This window comes from Mizuhopecten yessoensis, unplaced genomic scaffold (assembly GCF_002113885.1).
Source record: "Mizuhopecten yessoensis strain PY_sf001 unplaced genomic scaffold, ASM211388v2 scaffold4819, whole genome shotgun sequence".
Lineage (NCBI taxonomy): Eukaryota > Metazoa > Mollusca > Bivalvia > Pectinida > Pectinidae > Mizuhopecten > Mizuhopecten yessoensis.
This window is the reverse complement of record NW_018405737.1, coordinates 17,492-33,503: the sequence shown is the minus strand read 5'-3', so window position 1 is coordinate 33,503 and position 16,012 is coordinate 17,492. Positions and strand designations below refer to the sequence as shown.

The window sequence follows — 16,012 nt, the reverse complement described above, 5'->3', positions numbered from 1 at the left end:
TGAATACAGGTAGATAAAATATAGTTCCAATTTAGATTAAAGATATAAAATACAATTATTTGTTTAACACATTTGTATTGCACAATATATTTGAAGAATATTGTTAAGAGAGTGTTTTCCACGCGAATAAGATAATTACCGCGATGTTTTAAGTTTCATACTCCGTCATTTAAACGCGGAGTGATTCAGTGCTAAATGAGGTCATACCTGGCCTAAGCGCCAGTAGTGTCAAACATTCTTGGCAGGTGAGTTATCAAGGGAGACAACTGTATCAAATTAAGCCTTTTTTATGATATCTGGATACCTTTTCTCTTTACAGATTAATTATGTTTTACGAGATGTTTTCAATTACTGAAATATCTGAAAGTATAAGTGTGATATAAACATAGATTTTATGAAATTATACTAGAAATAAGGAGTTTTCTATAATTAAAGTGTAATACGATATATATGGCTTTAAAAATCACCAATGAAAGCACGGCAAAACTCCAATATATCGAATTCACACAATCAATTTGATATCCAGTGAGAAAATACTGTTTTCACGTGTGATACATTAAAACCGTAAAGCAGAGACGTATAAAGCAAATATGTATTTGACACCCGGGCTAGATAAGCAAAAAACAGTATGCCGGGTGGCGGATTTATGGAAAATTTTCATGTGGCGATAGTAATTGTGCGTAGACGGTTGTACATATCCGGATAGGACTAAGAACGAAAATGTAAGCTTTGTTCAAAATAAAACTAAGTGAATGGATTATTGACTTAATTTAACAATGTGTATCAGTATATACACTTAGGAAACGTGATTAGTTACTTATTATTACAAATTATAATTCGTTGTTTCTAGGTGTTCCGAATCTTATTTTATTTATTGATTTCGATTCAACAGACCTAAGGGTCCAATTACTGAATCGATAACAATGATAACAAAAGTATAATAAAATATGAATGGCCGAGTAAGAGGATGCATAGTTGTTAGGATAGCGGAATGTTTGAAAACGGCATTTCTATTGTTTTGCCGTGTTGTCATTATATCATTTAAATCTAAGCTGAAAAATCATTTATAAAAGTGATATATTTCCGTATTTGTTTTGAAATTCGCAGTATCGTAAAGTAAACATGACATGGAAAACTACGTTGACGTAACGTAATGTTGTTGTCATGGTCGACTTTTCCGAGATATCGTTGTGCATTTGTTTGCTTTTATAAGAAGCAATATAATGTTACAGCAAAATGTTGAAAGTTACAGCTTCATGAAAGTAAACTATGAGCATGTTTTTTTGTGATTTTAGTGTACACTCTCAAACCTAATGTACGGCAGTTTGTTTTTTTGATATGGTAGCCTTACTGCTCCTTGCATTAGTGACATATATATGAATATACATAATATCTGGACTTAGATCCGTGATAATATCTTACAGTATATAAATATAAATCAAATTAAAATGTTTCTTTAAAAGCTTTTATAGTCATTCCAATGATTTTGTTCCACTATAGGACAGCGAATACTGTAAATTTTCAGTGTTTTTAGAGACAGAAAAATATTTTGGATAATATTGATTTTCCTTAAAAAAAATCATAAGGTGAAAATTGGCAAATTCCTTCAGGAACAAAATATTCAGATAAATCTTCAAATTTTAACTTATAAAATGACCGAATATTCAGTCTGAAACTAATTGAAATGTAGTGATTTTATCAAGTATGGCACCAGCTAATACAAACAAAAAACCACACACCAGTTTTACAACAACAAAAATCAAGAATCTTCCCAGAAAGTTAGTTTGGTTATCTTCTATGATTTTGAATGACAATAAAACTGTAAATCATTTCGAAAAATATTTGCTTTATCTGAAATTCCAGGAATAAAATATTTTGATACATCTACATACTTAACATTATTTTTTACTTAACAGATAAATATTCAGTCTGAAATCATCTAAATGGTCATGCTTTCAAGTTATATAAGAATACAAGGTTTTTCATCAGATGCAAAAAACTCAGACTTTAAAATAATTCATTTCAAAATACCCCTCAGAAAACTGCTTTTGTAACTGTTGATGACTCGTTATGTCCAATCATACCACGATATGATAAATCCCTGCTGTTTTCGGGGGGAAAAAAGGGTACTGGTATTTAGGAAAAATATTGATTTTTCTCTCTCAAATTTCAGCATTTAACACATTCCTAAGGAAGCAAAAAAGGCGATTTCAAACATGAAACAAATACTTGAGATTTATCTCCAAATTTCAAAATAATCCAAATTAACAGCCAAATATTTAGTCTGATATGTCACAATTTCAAGTTTTATCAAGAAAAACAAACGGCAATATACCAACTAAAATTAAAACAAAATCCTATAATTTTGCAAAAACTTCTAATTTCTTCTCAGAAAGGATTCGGTTATCTTCTATGACTTTGCATGTCAAAAACAAGTGCAATGCTGTTAATCTTCACTTTATTGAAAAAAGTATATTTTGGAAAAATATTAATTTTCTGAAATTTTATCATTTCCTGTATTTTCTAGGATGGAAAATAGTCCAATTCCCACAGGAACAAAATATTCAGATGTATCTTCCAATTTAACACAAAAACTACTAAGCGGCCAAATATTTAGTCTGAAATCAGTTAAAATGTCAGGATTTCAAATTTTGTTGATTATCCTCAAATTTCAACATTTCCACCACAATTTCTAGGGTGGAAAAATATTCAAATTCTCCCAGGAATGAAAGATTTAGATGTATCTTCAAATCTAACACTAATTCTACATAACAGCCGACTATTTAGTTTGAAATCTGTTGAAATGTCAGGATTTCAAGTTTTAAAAGGTAACTGTGGCAATATCAAAATCTAAACTGAAAAATATAAAATCTTATTTTATAAAATACTCAAATTTTCATATCCCCCCAAGATATTTCATCTTTTTATTATCTTTTATGACTATAAAACACAGTGATACTACAAATCTGCTGTTTTCGATAAAAAAAAATGTATTTAGAAAAAATGTTGGAAAATAGTCAAATTCCTCAAGGAACAAAATATTCTTAAATATTTTCAACTCCAGCACTTATTCCAGTTAACGGAAAATATTCAGTCTGAATTTAGTTGAAATCTCGAAATCTCGAATTTTACATTTTACAAGACTGCATATTGTCTAATATTTCCTCAGAATGTTACTTGGATATATCTTTTCTGACTTTGTATCACTTTGAAACAGTATACTGCAAATTTGCACTAATTGAAAATAAAGTATATTTTGGTAAAATGTGATTTTCTCAAATTTCATCATTTAAATTTGTTCCCATTCCTAAGGTGGAAAATAATCAAATTACCCTAGAAACTAAATCTTCAAACTTAACACTTATTCCACTTTACAGACTAATATTTAGTCTGAAAGTAGTTGAAATCTCGCTATTTTAAGTTGCAATATACCAACTAATACTGGAAAAAAATATCAAATTTTACAAAAACTGCAAATTGTCAAATTTCTCCCTAGAAAGATACCTGGTTATCTTCTCAGACTTTGTATGACTTTAAAACGGTGCACTGGTTGAAAAAAATAGTATTTTTTTGTTAAATTTCAGTATTTTCCAGATTTCCTATGGTAGAACATTTATGGTAGAACATTTATTAGTCGCAATTAAACTAATGCGTCGATGAAATAACATTGAATAAAATAATAATATTATTAAGCTGGCATTACTTTGTAATGTACATGAAATTACAGAATAAAATTTATGTGAACTTATGATTACAAAGGTGCAAAAATGACGTAAAAATTGATATTGATTATATCCGGAACCTTACACCCGGTAACCGCTTTCCAGAGAAGATGCCCGGGGTGTCAATAGCGGCAGTGGCTATTTGACACTCAGGTGGTAATAGCGACGGCCTTTTCAAAGCTACTAAAGTAAAAAAAGATTTGGAGTGTCGCATAAGGAAATTACACACACACACACAATGTTTCTCGCGAGTAAACAATTAACAAAATGAGGAGCTAGTATACAATATGTCTTCACATCTATATTTTATCGCAGGATTCGACACTTTCTTGTGTAGGGTATATATATAAAGACTTATCGGAAAACATATCAAAATCCTCTGTTGGCTTTCAAAGACTGTTTTTGAACCTGTTTTATTTCATATACCTTCTACTTTTCTATCTTCGTGGACTACGACTTACATGTATCTACACTTATAAAATACGCATCTTGGATTTATTTCTTGTTTGTTAAAAGCCTAATGCTACAACTTTGTTACATCAGCCATCTATCATATCTAGAATACGGCCTATGATTGTCTTGTTTCCACTAACGGTGGGTGACATTAGAAGCAACCCTAAGCCGGGGTTGAATGATGGGGGTAGGGAACGGAGGTGGAGGTGGAGGGGGAGGGGGAAATTAATTGCCTCTCTCTCTGCTTGGCGATTACTAGACGTAATGTCACCCTTGATTTATATATACAATTATATATATAAAACAACAGTTAGGCATTTTAATCCTGGTTTAGATGCCATTTTTGAATAAAGTAAGAAAATTATAAGCCCAAAAAAAGAAAAACATAACTTTAATGATATTCTAAAAACACTAAACCACAGAACTTTATCTCCTATGTTTCCTCTAGACGTTATTTTGTGGTAAACATTTTTAAGCAATATTAAAACAACAGATTTTTTTGTATTAAATGAAAATATAAATATCAGATTGTACCAGAGCACTTTTACGGGTAAATTGAGATTTTTTTCATAGAGACCCTTAGCTATATATTGAGAACGTTCGATCTAGCTCCGTCCCATCAAATGGAGATATTGATTTCTGACCAGCATTTGTTGCTCGCACGCGAACCGTTTCCGCGAGGACTAAACACACAAAAATAATGGACCCCATCTTTCAGAATTTCTGGTTTTGCCATGAATTTTTCAGTACGCCATTGGTGCCTCGTCCCCATCTTGCGGCTATTTTTTTGTTCGATTCCACTTTTCATAATAAGCAATTCCACGAACTTTCCTGTTTGGCAGCCATCTTGTTTTCCAGCTGAGTCTCAAATTAAAATATACATGTCTAGGGAGAAAAGTGGGAACCTTAATACGAAGTTACGAGAAAGATATTTTGGGTACTTGTTAGCGATGTACAAACGTGGATTGTGGAAATCAAAGATGGCTGCTCTCAATGTGCACACCTGGCAGCCATCTCGATTTGTAGAGGGTCACCACGTGTTCACCGCATACATCAATGATTTCTGAGCATTCTCGTCTAAGTTGCAGTAATTCAAAATTTGAAAGCATCCTAGTTTAAGTACAGCGAGAAACATGAAATGACACGTTATTTAAAGATTTCGATTTTATTTAAGAGCTTTCGCTCTTCAGTGTTTGGCACCATCAACAATATCCATAACGTCATTAACTTGAATAACAAAATAAATAACAATCATACGTTAATATGATAACATATGTAAATATATTTGAACTTAGTCCTTTTTTATAACAAATGACGTCATGCTGGAGAACGTCCCCGTGTCTCACATATATACGTCGGCGATTTTGAGACGGGTGTGCTGGTTAATGGTGTTGGTACCGAAGATGCATGCCGGGAAATCGCGGATTGTCTAGGAAACATAGGTAGCGATCCCATAATCGGTGAATATCCCAAATAACTAGGATGCATTTGAAGACGGTCTTGTCCATTGGAAGACGACGCCATATGCACCGGAGAATGAAACTGGTATCCCGGCAGTGCGTTGTTGCTAGGAGACGAGAACATGTGTCCAACAGTCGGAGACTGGACCTTGTAGGGCGGAGGACATGGCAACCCCATCGCGTGTAGTTGTGCGATATCTACGCCACCTGTCGGTAGATAAAAGTTGCGCGCCTGTTCTTCATCCCGTTGATGGCGCTTCTCTTTCATTCGTCTGTTTTGAAACCATGTTTTAACCTGAAACAAGATTAGTTGATATGAAATCAATTGCTTGGTTTATTTTGTAGAACCTATTCCGCTTTAGAAGTCGTGTTACATTAGACTAAATAGGATTGTTTACGATGATTTTACTAACACTTTTCTGAACTAAACAAATAATGGCTGTATACATGCATGTTTGTACATGTGGAACCGAACAAAACGTTTTATATAGACTGTGGTTTATTTTGTTACTACCTCAATCTTTGGCTGTCCAACATTTAACTAATGTTACAAATAAAACCATAATGCTGTCCTGTAATCAATATTTCACAGTAAGAAGAGAATAAGAAACATACATCTGTATCAGAATTTCACCACAGGTACCTACATTAGCATATATGTACATTACACTAGTATATAGTGTCTTAACTTGTCTTCCATAACACTTGTGCAACATACAAGTGTGATATTATATGCTCTACTGTATAATTTTAGCATATCTAATTTGAATTGTTGTCCTGATTTTATAGTTATTCATAAGTACTGTGATCCTTGTTAAATTTTATATATGTTTTGTCGCAAGAATAGCACTACAGTGCTAATGTTATTATGTGACATGTATATGCGACGTTAAATAAAGCTTCTTGAATCTTGAATCTTGAAGGTACTGTCCCTATTAGTTAATCACTTACCATTTCTATCAACGTTTTTGTGTCATGCAATGTTTTCATTTTTGAACTTCCGGTTGGATATCTGGTACTATTTTCAAACCGAGAATATTTATTGTAACACAAATAAATTAGAAGTATTATAACAACTTAGTATATGAATACCTGTTGGTCTGTGAGGGTGAGTTTCTTGGCCAGCCTACTCCTCTCTGATGAAGGTAGGTACTTCTGTATCTGATAGCGCTGTTCTAGGCCATATACCTGTTCGCTAGAGAATGCCGTGCGGGCTTTCTTCCTCCGGTTCTGGTCATCTGAACAGGCGTCAGTGTCTGTCAAAATACATTTAGATACATATTAAGTAAAACAAAATAATAAAGCGAAGCAAGTATGTCTAAAACTGCACTGGGGTCAAATTGGGATTATTCACTGTTCTATGTAAATGGTGTTTTTTTGCTTGCTTCTTTTTCAATATTTGGCGCCTTTCCGTCCCCATATTTGATGTGTGTTGTGTTGCACTTTGGGGAGTTTTCGATTCGTCTTATCCTAAGTATCTAAGCTTGTAATGCCGAAACGTCTAGAAGCGTCAATAAATATTGGGCGTTAACTCGGTAATGACGTAATGTTTGATGTATACAGAGTATGTTGTCATTAAATTTATATAAAAAAAAACTCTTTATAGATTGTAGGTCTTGATTTGGTGAACTGAATTAACCACGCAGCCTTTATAAATGTTTCAAAGTTTAAATGTTATATTTAGGCATTTAATTTACCGGAATTGCAAAGAACTTATATTTTGGAAATTGAAAAGAGAAAGGACATCCCTAGAGCAAATATAACCTTGCCTGAACGATATATAATATAAAATTGTTTGATTAAAAACTTTTTTTTTGTTACAGCAAATTTTGATCCAGAGGTTCAATGCACAGCCGGTTAACCCTCAATGAGTTCTATATACACCATAAATATAGTCCAAATCTATTGATTGACATTTTCTGCGTGACTGTACGATTTCGTCAAACTATTCTTCTTAAATAAAATTGTCCCATCCATACCTCCATGGTATAAATAATTTAAATGTGTAATGAATCAGTAATGAATCAGGATTGCAGAGTGAATAACGTACAATGTACTTTGTATGTCAAATATATAATTCTTGCCAGATTTGTTTAACGCTGAAAATATAACTTACCGGACGTATATGGACTGATGGAGTCAAAGCTGACGTCACTGGTGCTGCTACTGTTGCTGGGTATAGCTCTGTTTGGCGCCTCGTCACTTCCGGAACTGCAGCGACGGCGTTTGGACGGAACATCCTCTGACTTAGATGGTGTGCTGTTTAGCGACTTGTACCCCGGATCCGATACGGGGGTCAGACGGTCAAGGTTAGGTGAGGTCAGAGAGAATTGAGGTATACATCCAAACGTGATTCCTTCCAGACTCCTGTTGATGCCGCGGAATAATGGCTCACCTCTCGGTGGTGTTATATCTTCTTTAGGACTCTCGTCCCGGCTACTCTTTGCTAAGCTCTCGATGGTAAACGCTTGCTTTTTGTACAGTGAATTGGTGCCACTCTCGTGAACCATTTTGTTCGTTTTTGTCTCCAGATTTGATTACAAGGTAAAAATCCCGTGATTTCCGTCGATAATGTTGATATAACACTGATCAACTTTCTAAAAGTTTGTTGTCGAATGATTCCCTCACGAAATGTTGTTTTACTACGTCAGGGTTGGCTCCGTTCGAAGATGTCAAAGCTCGAATGCCAGTGGCCTTATTCTAGGGAACTTTATGAAATATGTAAGCGCGTGCGTCACCTCGGAGAAGATAAGCTGTTATGAGCTTGTTACGTTTGAATGTAAGACTTATAACATAGGTTCTAATTACTGATTCTTACCGTAAACACCATTCACTAAATTTTGACACCTTCGATCACCCGACCGACAGTTGTAATCACAAATTAGAGGTAAAGACACCACATTGTTTCTCAACGCAGTCAGATATGTCGAGTAGTATAAACAAATGAGTGTTTGTACAACACGGCACCTTAATGAATAGCTCACCTGATGTCTGCGACCTCCCAATAAGGTCTGTATTGTTTTAGTAGGCCCGGACGGACCGATCCGCCCCACAGTATCAATGGGCGTGGCGCTGAGATGGGCTTGGACACATCATGTTCACCTGTCGGTACCTTTTTATAAAATCTAATTAGTGGACAATTATCCTTACCAGATCTACTGGTTTGTTACTTATCGAGCCTATTAATACGCTTTTAATTTCTATGCTTTGAACAGGTGAAAATAACATATGCGGTAATTGTCCAAAGTGGAATATCAAACGTATTATGAATGCTTTCATCCAGGGATGTTGTCTAAATATCAAAACTCTACCTGTATAGAACAAATTGAATCGATTGTTGTTAATTAAAGTCGTTCATTGGTGATAAACTGCCCTAGTTACTTTGTAGATTTCATTATTGTTTGCGATTAATAACACATTTAAAAATTTCAACAACTATTAATGAATTCTGATAATTATGGCGATTGTTTTTCTTTTCTGTTGCATTGAATTTTAATATCAACTTAAAAGACTGTTTAAAGGCACTGATTGAAATACATTCATCGGTTGAAATAAACATACATCAGACACGACTACATCATATGTCACCATTTGTGATATGGGACATCACTTCTAGCCAAATCGATTATTGATTTTTTCATAATCATTTAAATTAAAAAAAAGTAAAATATCTTAAAAACGCATGATTTTTTATTTTGACTTGATGATAAACTCACTACATTTAAGATCAGTTTTAATTTATCGTTATACGGATATTCTCTTAATTCTTGAAGATATAAGGACAAACAGAAAAAACCCAGATGTTTTAAAATAGAATTGATAATTATCTCCGAATGCGCTGAAAAAAACCCATGTAATTGTTGATGAAGATGTGGTTGCTCCATGTATGGATTTAAATGAAGATCTTGACTCTATTAGTAATTGGGCTAACCATTGGAAAATTAAATTTAATCCAGATAAAAAAACTGTTGCATTAACTGTTACAAAAAACCCAACCGAAATCATCCTCCACTTTTCTTTAACAATCAAATAGTAAATGAAATATCTAATCATAAACACTTAGGTCTTTTCTTCAATTCCAAAGGTTTCTGGAGTAATCACATCCAAGAAATCTATGAAAAAGCATGCAAAAAAAATGAATATTTTAAGAACACTCAAATACAAAGTTGACAGAAATGCTTTAATAACACTATATTATTCTTATGTAAAACCTATTCTTGAGTATACAGATGTTATTTGGAACAATTGCACTGTTTGCGAAGCGAAATTATAAGAATCTGTACAAATTGAGGCCATGAAAATAATAACTGGATTACGAAGTGGAACATCACATCAGAAACTATATTCTGAAACTGGGTTTGAACTGCTCTCTTCTAGGCGTCATAAACACAAACTTATTTTAATGTTTAAAATCCTTAATCACATGACACCAGTATATTTACATGACATTGTTAAACCTTATATTAATGATGCTGTTCCACCTCATAATCTTAGACAACACAGATTTTTTAATATTCCTCGCTTTAGATCTAATTTATTTGGTAATAGTTTTTTTCCAGATGTCATGAGAATATGGAATTCGCTTGATTCTGAAATAATCTCAGCATCATCATTAAATATATTCAAATCTAAATTGAATAATGAAAGAATCCCTCTTGTAAATATTACTTCTGTTTTTCTAAATTGTAGCCCTAGAACGTTAAATGTTATCCTCTGCCAACTTAGAAATAATGCCAGTGACTTAAACTATGACAAATTTGCTGACCATCTATCTCCTGATTCTTCCTGTTCATGTGGTCATCCAATTGAAAATTCTGAACACTTCTTCTTCACTTGTCCTAATTACTCTAATTCCAGGAACTTAATCCATGATATTTATACCAGAGTTGGATACTTAAATGTTCAACTTTTGACATCCAGAAGTACTGACTTACCTTCTGAAATACATACATTTGTATACTGATATTGTCTAATGTTGAAAAGTACACCAATGCATCTAAACGGTTAGGATGATGTAACTAAATGTTTAAATATTATCAAACTATTATGTATGAGTTTTTTTGCATGTTTATATAATTAAATGAATTATTTACTGTAATTAATCTAACTCAATCATAATTGTTGATAGTTTCTGGTCAATTTAGATAATATTGTAAATATCATATAGTGAATGAGTATTGACACGAGTGTGTATAGTGAGTGTAAGTAGTTAATTGTATTAATGTATGATTGAGTGTATGAATTGAATACAATAATATAAATAGCTTATTAATTACATGTATATATATAATATCATACTTACACCATCATGGAGAAGATTGATAAAGGCCTAGCCTGTTATCTTATCCATTTATACATGTTAATTTATATATATAATAAAATTTGTTAAAACAATACAAATACCTTTTTCTCTGTAGTTATTTTGTTTATACGGTGGTAATGTCTTTTAATTAAAAAGGTTAAACTGGTTTAAAAGTCACCTTCCGACATTTTTAGTGAACACTATCACACTTTTAAATAAGCTACAATAAACCTTTTATCATCTGTTTCCCTTTTTTTATTTCCCCAATGTTTTTTAAACTTATATTTTGATATGATATATAAAAGGAAGCCTGATACAGTCTGCTATCTTATGCTTTTGTTTAATACGTGTATTATTATCTTACAAATCTGTTACACTAAAATATTTAGGAATTGGGGGGAAAAAATATAAATGTGCAAAATAACTATAACTGTCAACCGTGCGTTTGGTGTATTTATCACTTGTCTTTTACGGTGTCAAAGTTTTTTGAGAGGAGAAAGATTTTGGAAAACACTGACAGATTTCTGTAAACTTCGTTTGTATGTCCATGTGAGCGAATTAGACTTTCAAAAGGTCTGGTTTTGTTTTATTTTTGAAGATACCAATTCTCATCAATCTTCGTTACTGTTCAATATTTCATAGCATATACATATATTTAGATATAAATAAACAAGATTAAACTTCAATCTATTGGCAAGAAGAATGTAACTAACTTCCCCTGATAGGTATAGGTGATGAGGGGCCGGGGGAAGGCGGGACAGGGGTGGGACTGAGGTCTGCGTGTTGTTTTAGACATGGTTACGTACCAGCTGTCAGCCGTTGTAGACGTTCACCGTAAAAACAAGACTGCTTGGTTTGTTTGTTTACTGGAGCTTGTGTAAAAAGAAGACCGGGTTGTTTGTTTGTTTACTGGAGCTTGTGTATGGACACGAGTGAGTTATATTACATATGGTGTGGGAAAGTGAATGCATTGAAATGGTATTGTACTATATGGTACCTTGATAAACAACAAACCATGCATTAGCTACAAGTTTTTTTTTCAAATCTATTCAAACGATTCTATTTTATTTAGAGCATCTCATCCTGGTAACACGCCTATCAATATTTCATTCTCTCCCCCCCCCCGTCCAAGTCCATTGACACATCTGAGGTGATTTACCGGCGATTGAGGATGTACGTATCCGTTTTTCTTTACATTATTATTCGGAAATGTTGTAAAGCATACAGAGTTCAGGATTTTGAAATAAAAATAATCAATAACCTGTAAGTGTTGTTAAAATATTGTATTAATGTTTTAGTAAAACAGGTAAACATGGAACCATTTGTTAAGTAGTATAATTAAAAGCGGATGATTTTTTTCATGAATTTGTAACAGTTTAAATCATTGTCTGTGGTTCACTATTTCTGGTGTGTGATTTAAAAAAAAAAAAAATCAAAATTATAAGGCAGCACACATTTACTTATATTAGCCCTATCCTGAAAGTGTGACATCGAGAAACGTACTTAATGAGTGTGACATCAGAAAAGGAACTTTATAAATATGATAAATCAGAAAATGTACTTAATGATTATGACGTCAGATAGGGTACTTTATAAGTGTGACATTAGAAAATGTGCTCGTTGAAAAAACTAAACACAGACAGTCTCCAAAAAATCTTCATGAATTTCTCCGATTTTGAAAACTCTTGAATAATTATGACTTATTATTATCTCAAATTTGGCGAGTCAGTATTAAATTTTATACAGAATCGCAGATATTTAGAAGTTATTTCCAGTGCTGAATGGTTTTTCTATGTACAATAGCTGCATTCAATCTCACTTAAATATTAGTCTTCCATTACAAGTAGACGAATATCCACACTGTAGACAAAACCATACAGACTGTCAAATTAACGCTATCATCGTTCCTTCCATCAACAGTATTTTTTTACACACTCACACACACTAACTCGCACACATCATCTTCTTCCTCCTCCTCCTCATCATATCAGCAACAGCAGCAGCAATCATTCGTCATTCATCATACTCACATTCATTCACACGCCAGAACCTTTTTCACCCTCATTCACCCAGACAAGACTTATCAATATAATGGTATATTACATAATTTGTATTCAATAAACTGATATACAACATGTATCTTAACATGACCTGTTCTAGTGATGACCTCTTAATAAATCTGCTCTTTCCTAGATTATTAAGTTCTTTTGTGTTTTCGATTTTGAGTAATTGAACAAATTTATACTTACTAGACCTTTTGAAATAATATTGCTTTATGTATTTAGACCGGAGGTCTGAATAGCGATTACATTTAATTATAAAATGAAATTCATTTAATTGCCTGATGAAGATATGGTTGCAATTTAATACTTTCCACTCAATGCTGATATAATACTCCTTTAGAAGAAGAGGGAACTTTCTCTAGACAATCTTGTTGAAAACTATCACATACTTCATTAATTAATGCCTGGAGTGAAAGTATACGTTGCACGCGAACACGACAATGATTCTAAAAATAATTTAATAAACAAAAATAAAGAAACGATGAATGAATATTTTATCCACAATACATATACATGGTTATTTTCCTATAAAATCCGAGCGGTACATGGTTGAAAATAGAAGTTTGCTAATTTCAAAATTTGATCTCTTACTATAAAAGACATCCGGATGCTCATGTGGAAATCCATGTAAAAGCCGTCAAGGAAGCAGAGAAGGAAGGGCTGTTACATGATGTAGGGACATATGGTATATATATGTCAATCAGCAGTCCGAATCTTTGTTTTGAAGAAAGAGTTAATACATGAAACATCACAAAGACGAAAAAAGCGACGTTGCGGGGTTTCTCTTTTTCATCTCTTTTTCTTTCAAATTGATTATTTGTGTTAAGGTTCAATAAGCCCACTTAAAAATACTTAAGTCAAACTGAATTCCAACCACATGATAAGTCATGTACATTAGCAACGCAGTCAATAAATAATAAGGCAATAAGGCTGATGTCTTCCTAAAAAACAGTTCACCGGACTTATCATGGGGTTGTAATTTAGGGTAACCATATCATCTTTTAGGGGGCTTGTTGAACCTAAATAATGATTTTGATACCTTGGAAATTAAATGTTTCCAAGAGTTTCATAAGTTATGACCACTTGTGCCTAGTCCCATTGAATTAGCAATAAAATGTTTGAATATAAAAAGGAACGCTGTTTAATCTTTTTTAAGCATATTGTATCGAAATCTAATCATGTACAATTTCTACAGTAGTTCTCCTTAAGCTCGTTAGTCGCCTAATCCATGGTGCTATTATCTGGTCTGTCGTTGAGCAATCGTTCTACTGTTAAAAGCTTGATAATCCCGTCGGCACACAATTCGGTACCCAGATAAATACAACATGTTAGAGGCAGCATTCTGTTCGGCACCGATTACTACAAATAACAAAACAATGTAAAACTACTCGGTTTTATTGATAATACTGTATCAACAGTACTGAACGACCATGACGCAACATGTCTTACAAACCGTACTACTCTAACGCTTAATTGCAGTTTCAATGGTTGGATAATGAGGATGAATTACCTCCCTTTGTGAGTTAATGATTCCTGTCAATAAGACCTGTTGATCCTGTTATGTTATGGAGAGTTCCATTCCGGAGAGAAATACCCACGTTAAACCCTAACACCACTGTCAATAATCGTATTACGTCATGTTTTCATCACACAGTGACCCAAAGCAAGTGGTGTTTATATATTTGTGTATGGGGAGACAACTGTCTTTCAGTAAAATGTTCGTCAGAGGTACTTATGATAAGGCAACGTTGTTATCTTATTTCGCATAGATAAGTAATAAACAATTAGACTGGGAATGGCGTCAATTACACCAATGCGTACCCGAGATAAATACTGCCTACACAAGGGTTTGTTATAATATCTCAAACTTGAATCAAAAGAGCGATTTGGAATTTATAGTAAATTTTATAAAAAAAAATTGTTTGCTACATTTATGGTCAGGGGACCAGGTAGATAGAGATACGCCATCGCCTCTCCTGTTGTGCTATTTTTTATGAGCCCTGTTGAGCTTTGAGCTTTCCCATTGTTAGCTCACCGGGTCCGAAGGACTAAGTTGAGCTGATGCCATACCGTGGCGTCCGTTGTCTGTACGTCAACAATTTCTTCAGACGTCTTCTTCTTCTTAACCATTGATTGGAAATTAACTAATTTGACCGGAAGCATCCCTAGGTGGTGGGGATTCAAAATTGTACAAATTGTAGGGCTGACCCCCAAGGGGGCTGAGGGGCGGGACCAAAAAGGGTTATTTGGCTGTATTGCTTTAATCGACTTCTTCTCTGGAACTAAGAGATGGATATCAACCATATTTGACTACATGTAGAAGCATCCCTAGGTAGTGGGGATTCAAAATTGTACAAATGGTGGGGCTGAACCCCAGGGGGCTGAGGGGCGGGGCCAAATGGCTATATTGCTATAAACGACTTTTTTTCTGTAGAACTATGCACTGAATATCAATCATATTTGGTTGGAAGCATTCATGCGAGGCGGATATTCAAAATTGTACCATTGGTGGGCCTGAACCCCCGGGCAAAAGGGTGGATGCCAAAAATAGTTTATCACTTGGAAATGGTTGAAATCCCCACCCTATAACCATATATACAATTGCTGAGTATAAAGAGTAGAATGCACATATGCTTCCAGAATGATCTCTTTGGTCTGGCCCCACCCTTGGAGAAATAGTCCCGGAGTCATAACTTTAAAACGGTTGGATCCCCACCCCAAAACTGTATATACTAATGCTGGGCATAAAGAGACGAATGTAGTCGTGCTATTAGAAAAGACCATGGGGTCTGGCCAAACCCCTAGGGACTGAGTTTCTTAGTCACAGCATGGAAACAGTTGAGATCCCCACTCTATAATCATATATACAATTGCTGAGTATAAAGAAACTAATGCACATATGCTTCCAGGATGGCCCCAGAGTCTGCTTTACCCTTTCAGACTTAATCGCTAGGTCATAACTTCGAAACGGTTAAGATCCCCACCCCAAAACTATATATACATTTGTTGGGC

The 16,012-nt window shown here is 34.0% G+C and overlaps 1 protein-coding gene across 1 annotated transcript; it reads right to left on the bottom strand.

Moving 5' to 3' along the window:
• Positions 1–5,260: 5,260 nt before the first annotated feature.
• LOC110449793 (homeobox protein vent1-like) lies at positions 5,261–8,600 on the bottom strand. The gene is made up of 3 exons (XM_021496882.1): positions 7,752–8,600; positions 6,728–6,891; positions 5,261–5,930 (listed from the first exon to the last, which is right to left on the bottom strand). Exons 1-3 carry the CDS (start codon positions 8,143–8,145, stop codon positions 5,493–5,495), a joined length of 996 nt encoding a protein of 331 aa, XP_021352557.1. The 5' UTR covers positions 8,146–8,600; the 3' UTR covers positions 5,261–5,492.
• Between the last annotated feature and the right edge of the window lie 7,412 nt (positions 8,601–16,012).

Bases quoted from the DNA above. Each gene is read 5' to 3' on its own strand.
- LOC110449793 (XM_021496882.1), bottom strand. From the start codon at position 8,145: ATGGTTCACGAGAGTGGCACCAATTCACTGTACAAAAAGCAAGCGTTT. The intron at 6,892-7,751 runs GTAAGTTATATT...GTATTTTGACAG, and splicing joins CATCAGTCCATATACGTCCG to ACACTGACGCCTGTTCAGAT. The intron at 5,931-6,727 runs GTATTCATATAC...ATCTTGTTTCAG, and splicing joins TCACCCTCACAGACCAACAG to GTTAAAACATGGTTTCAAAA.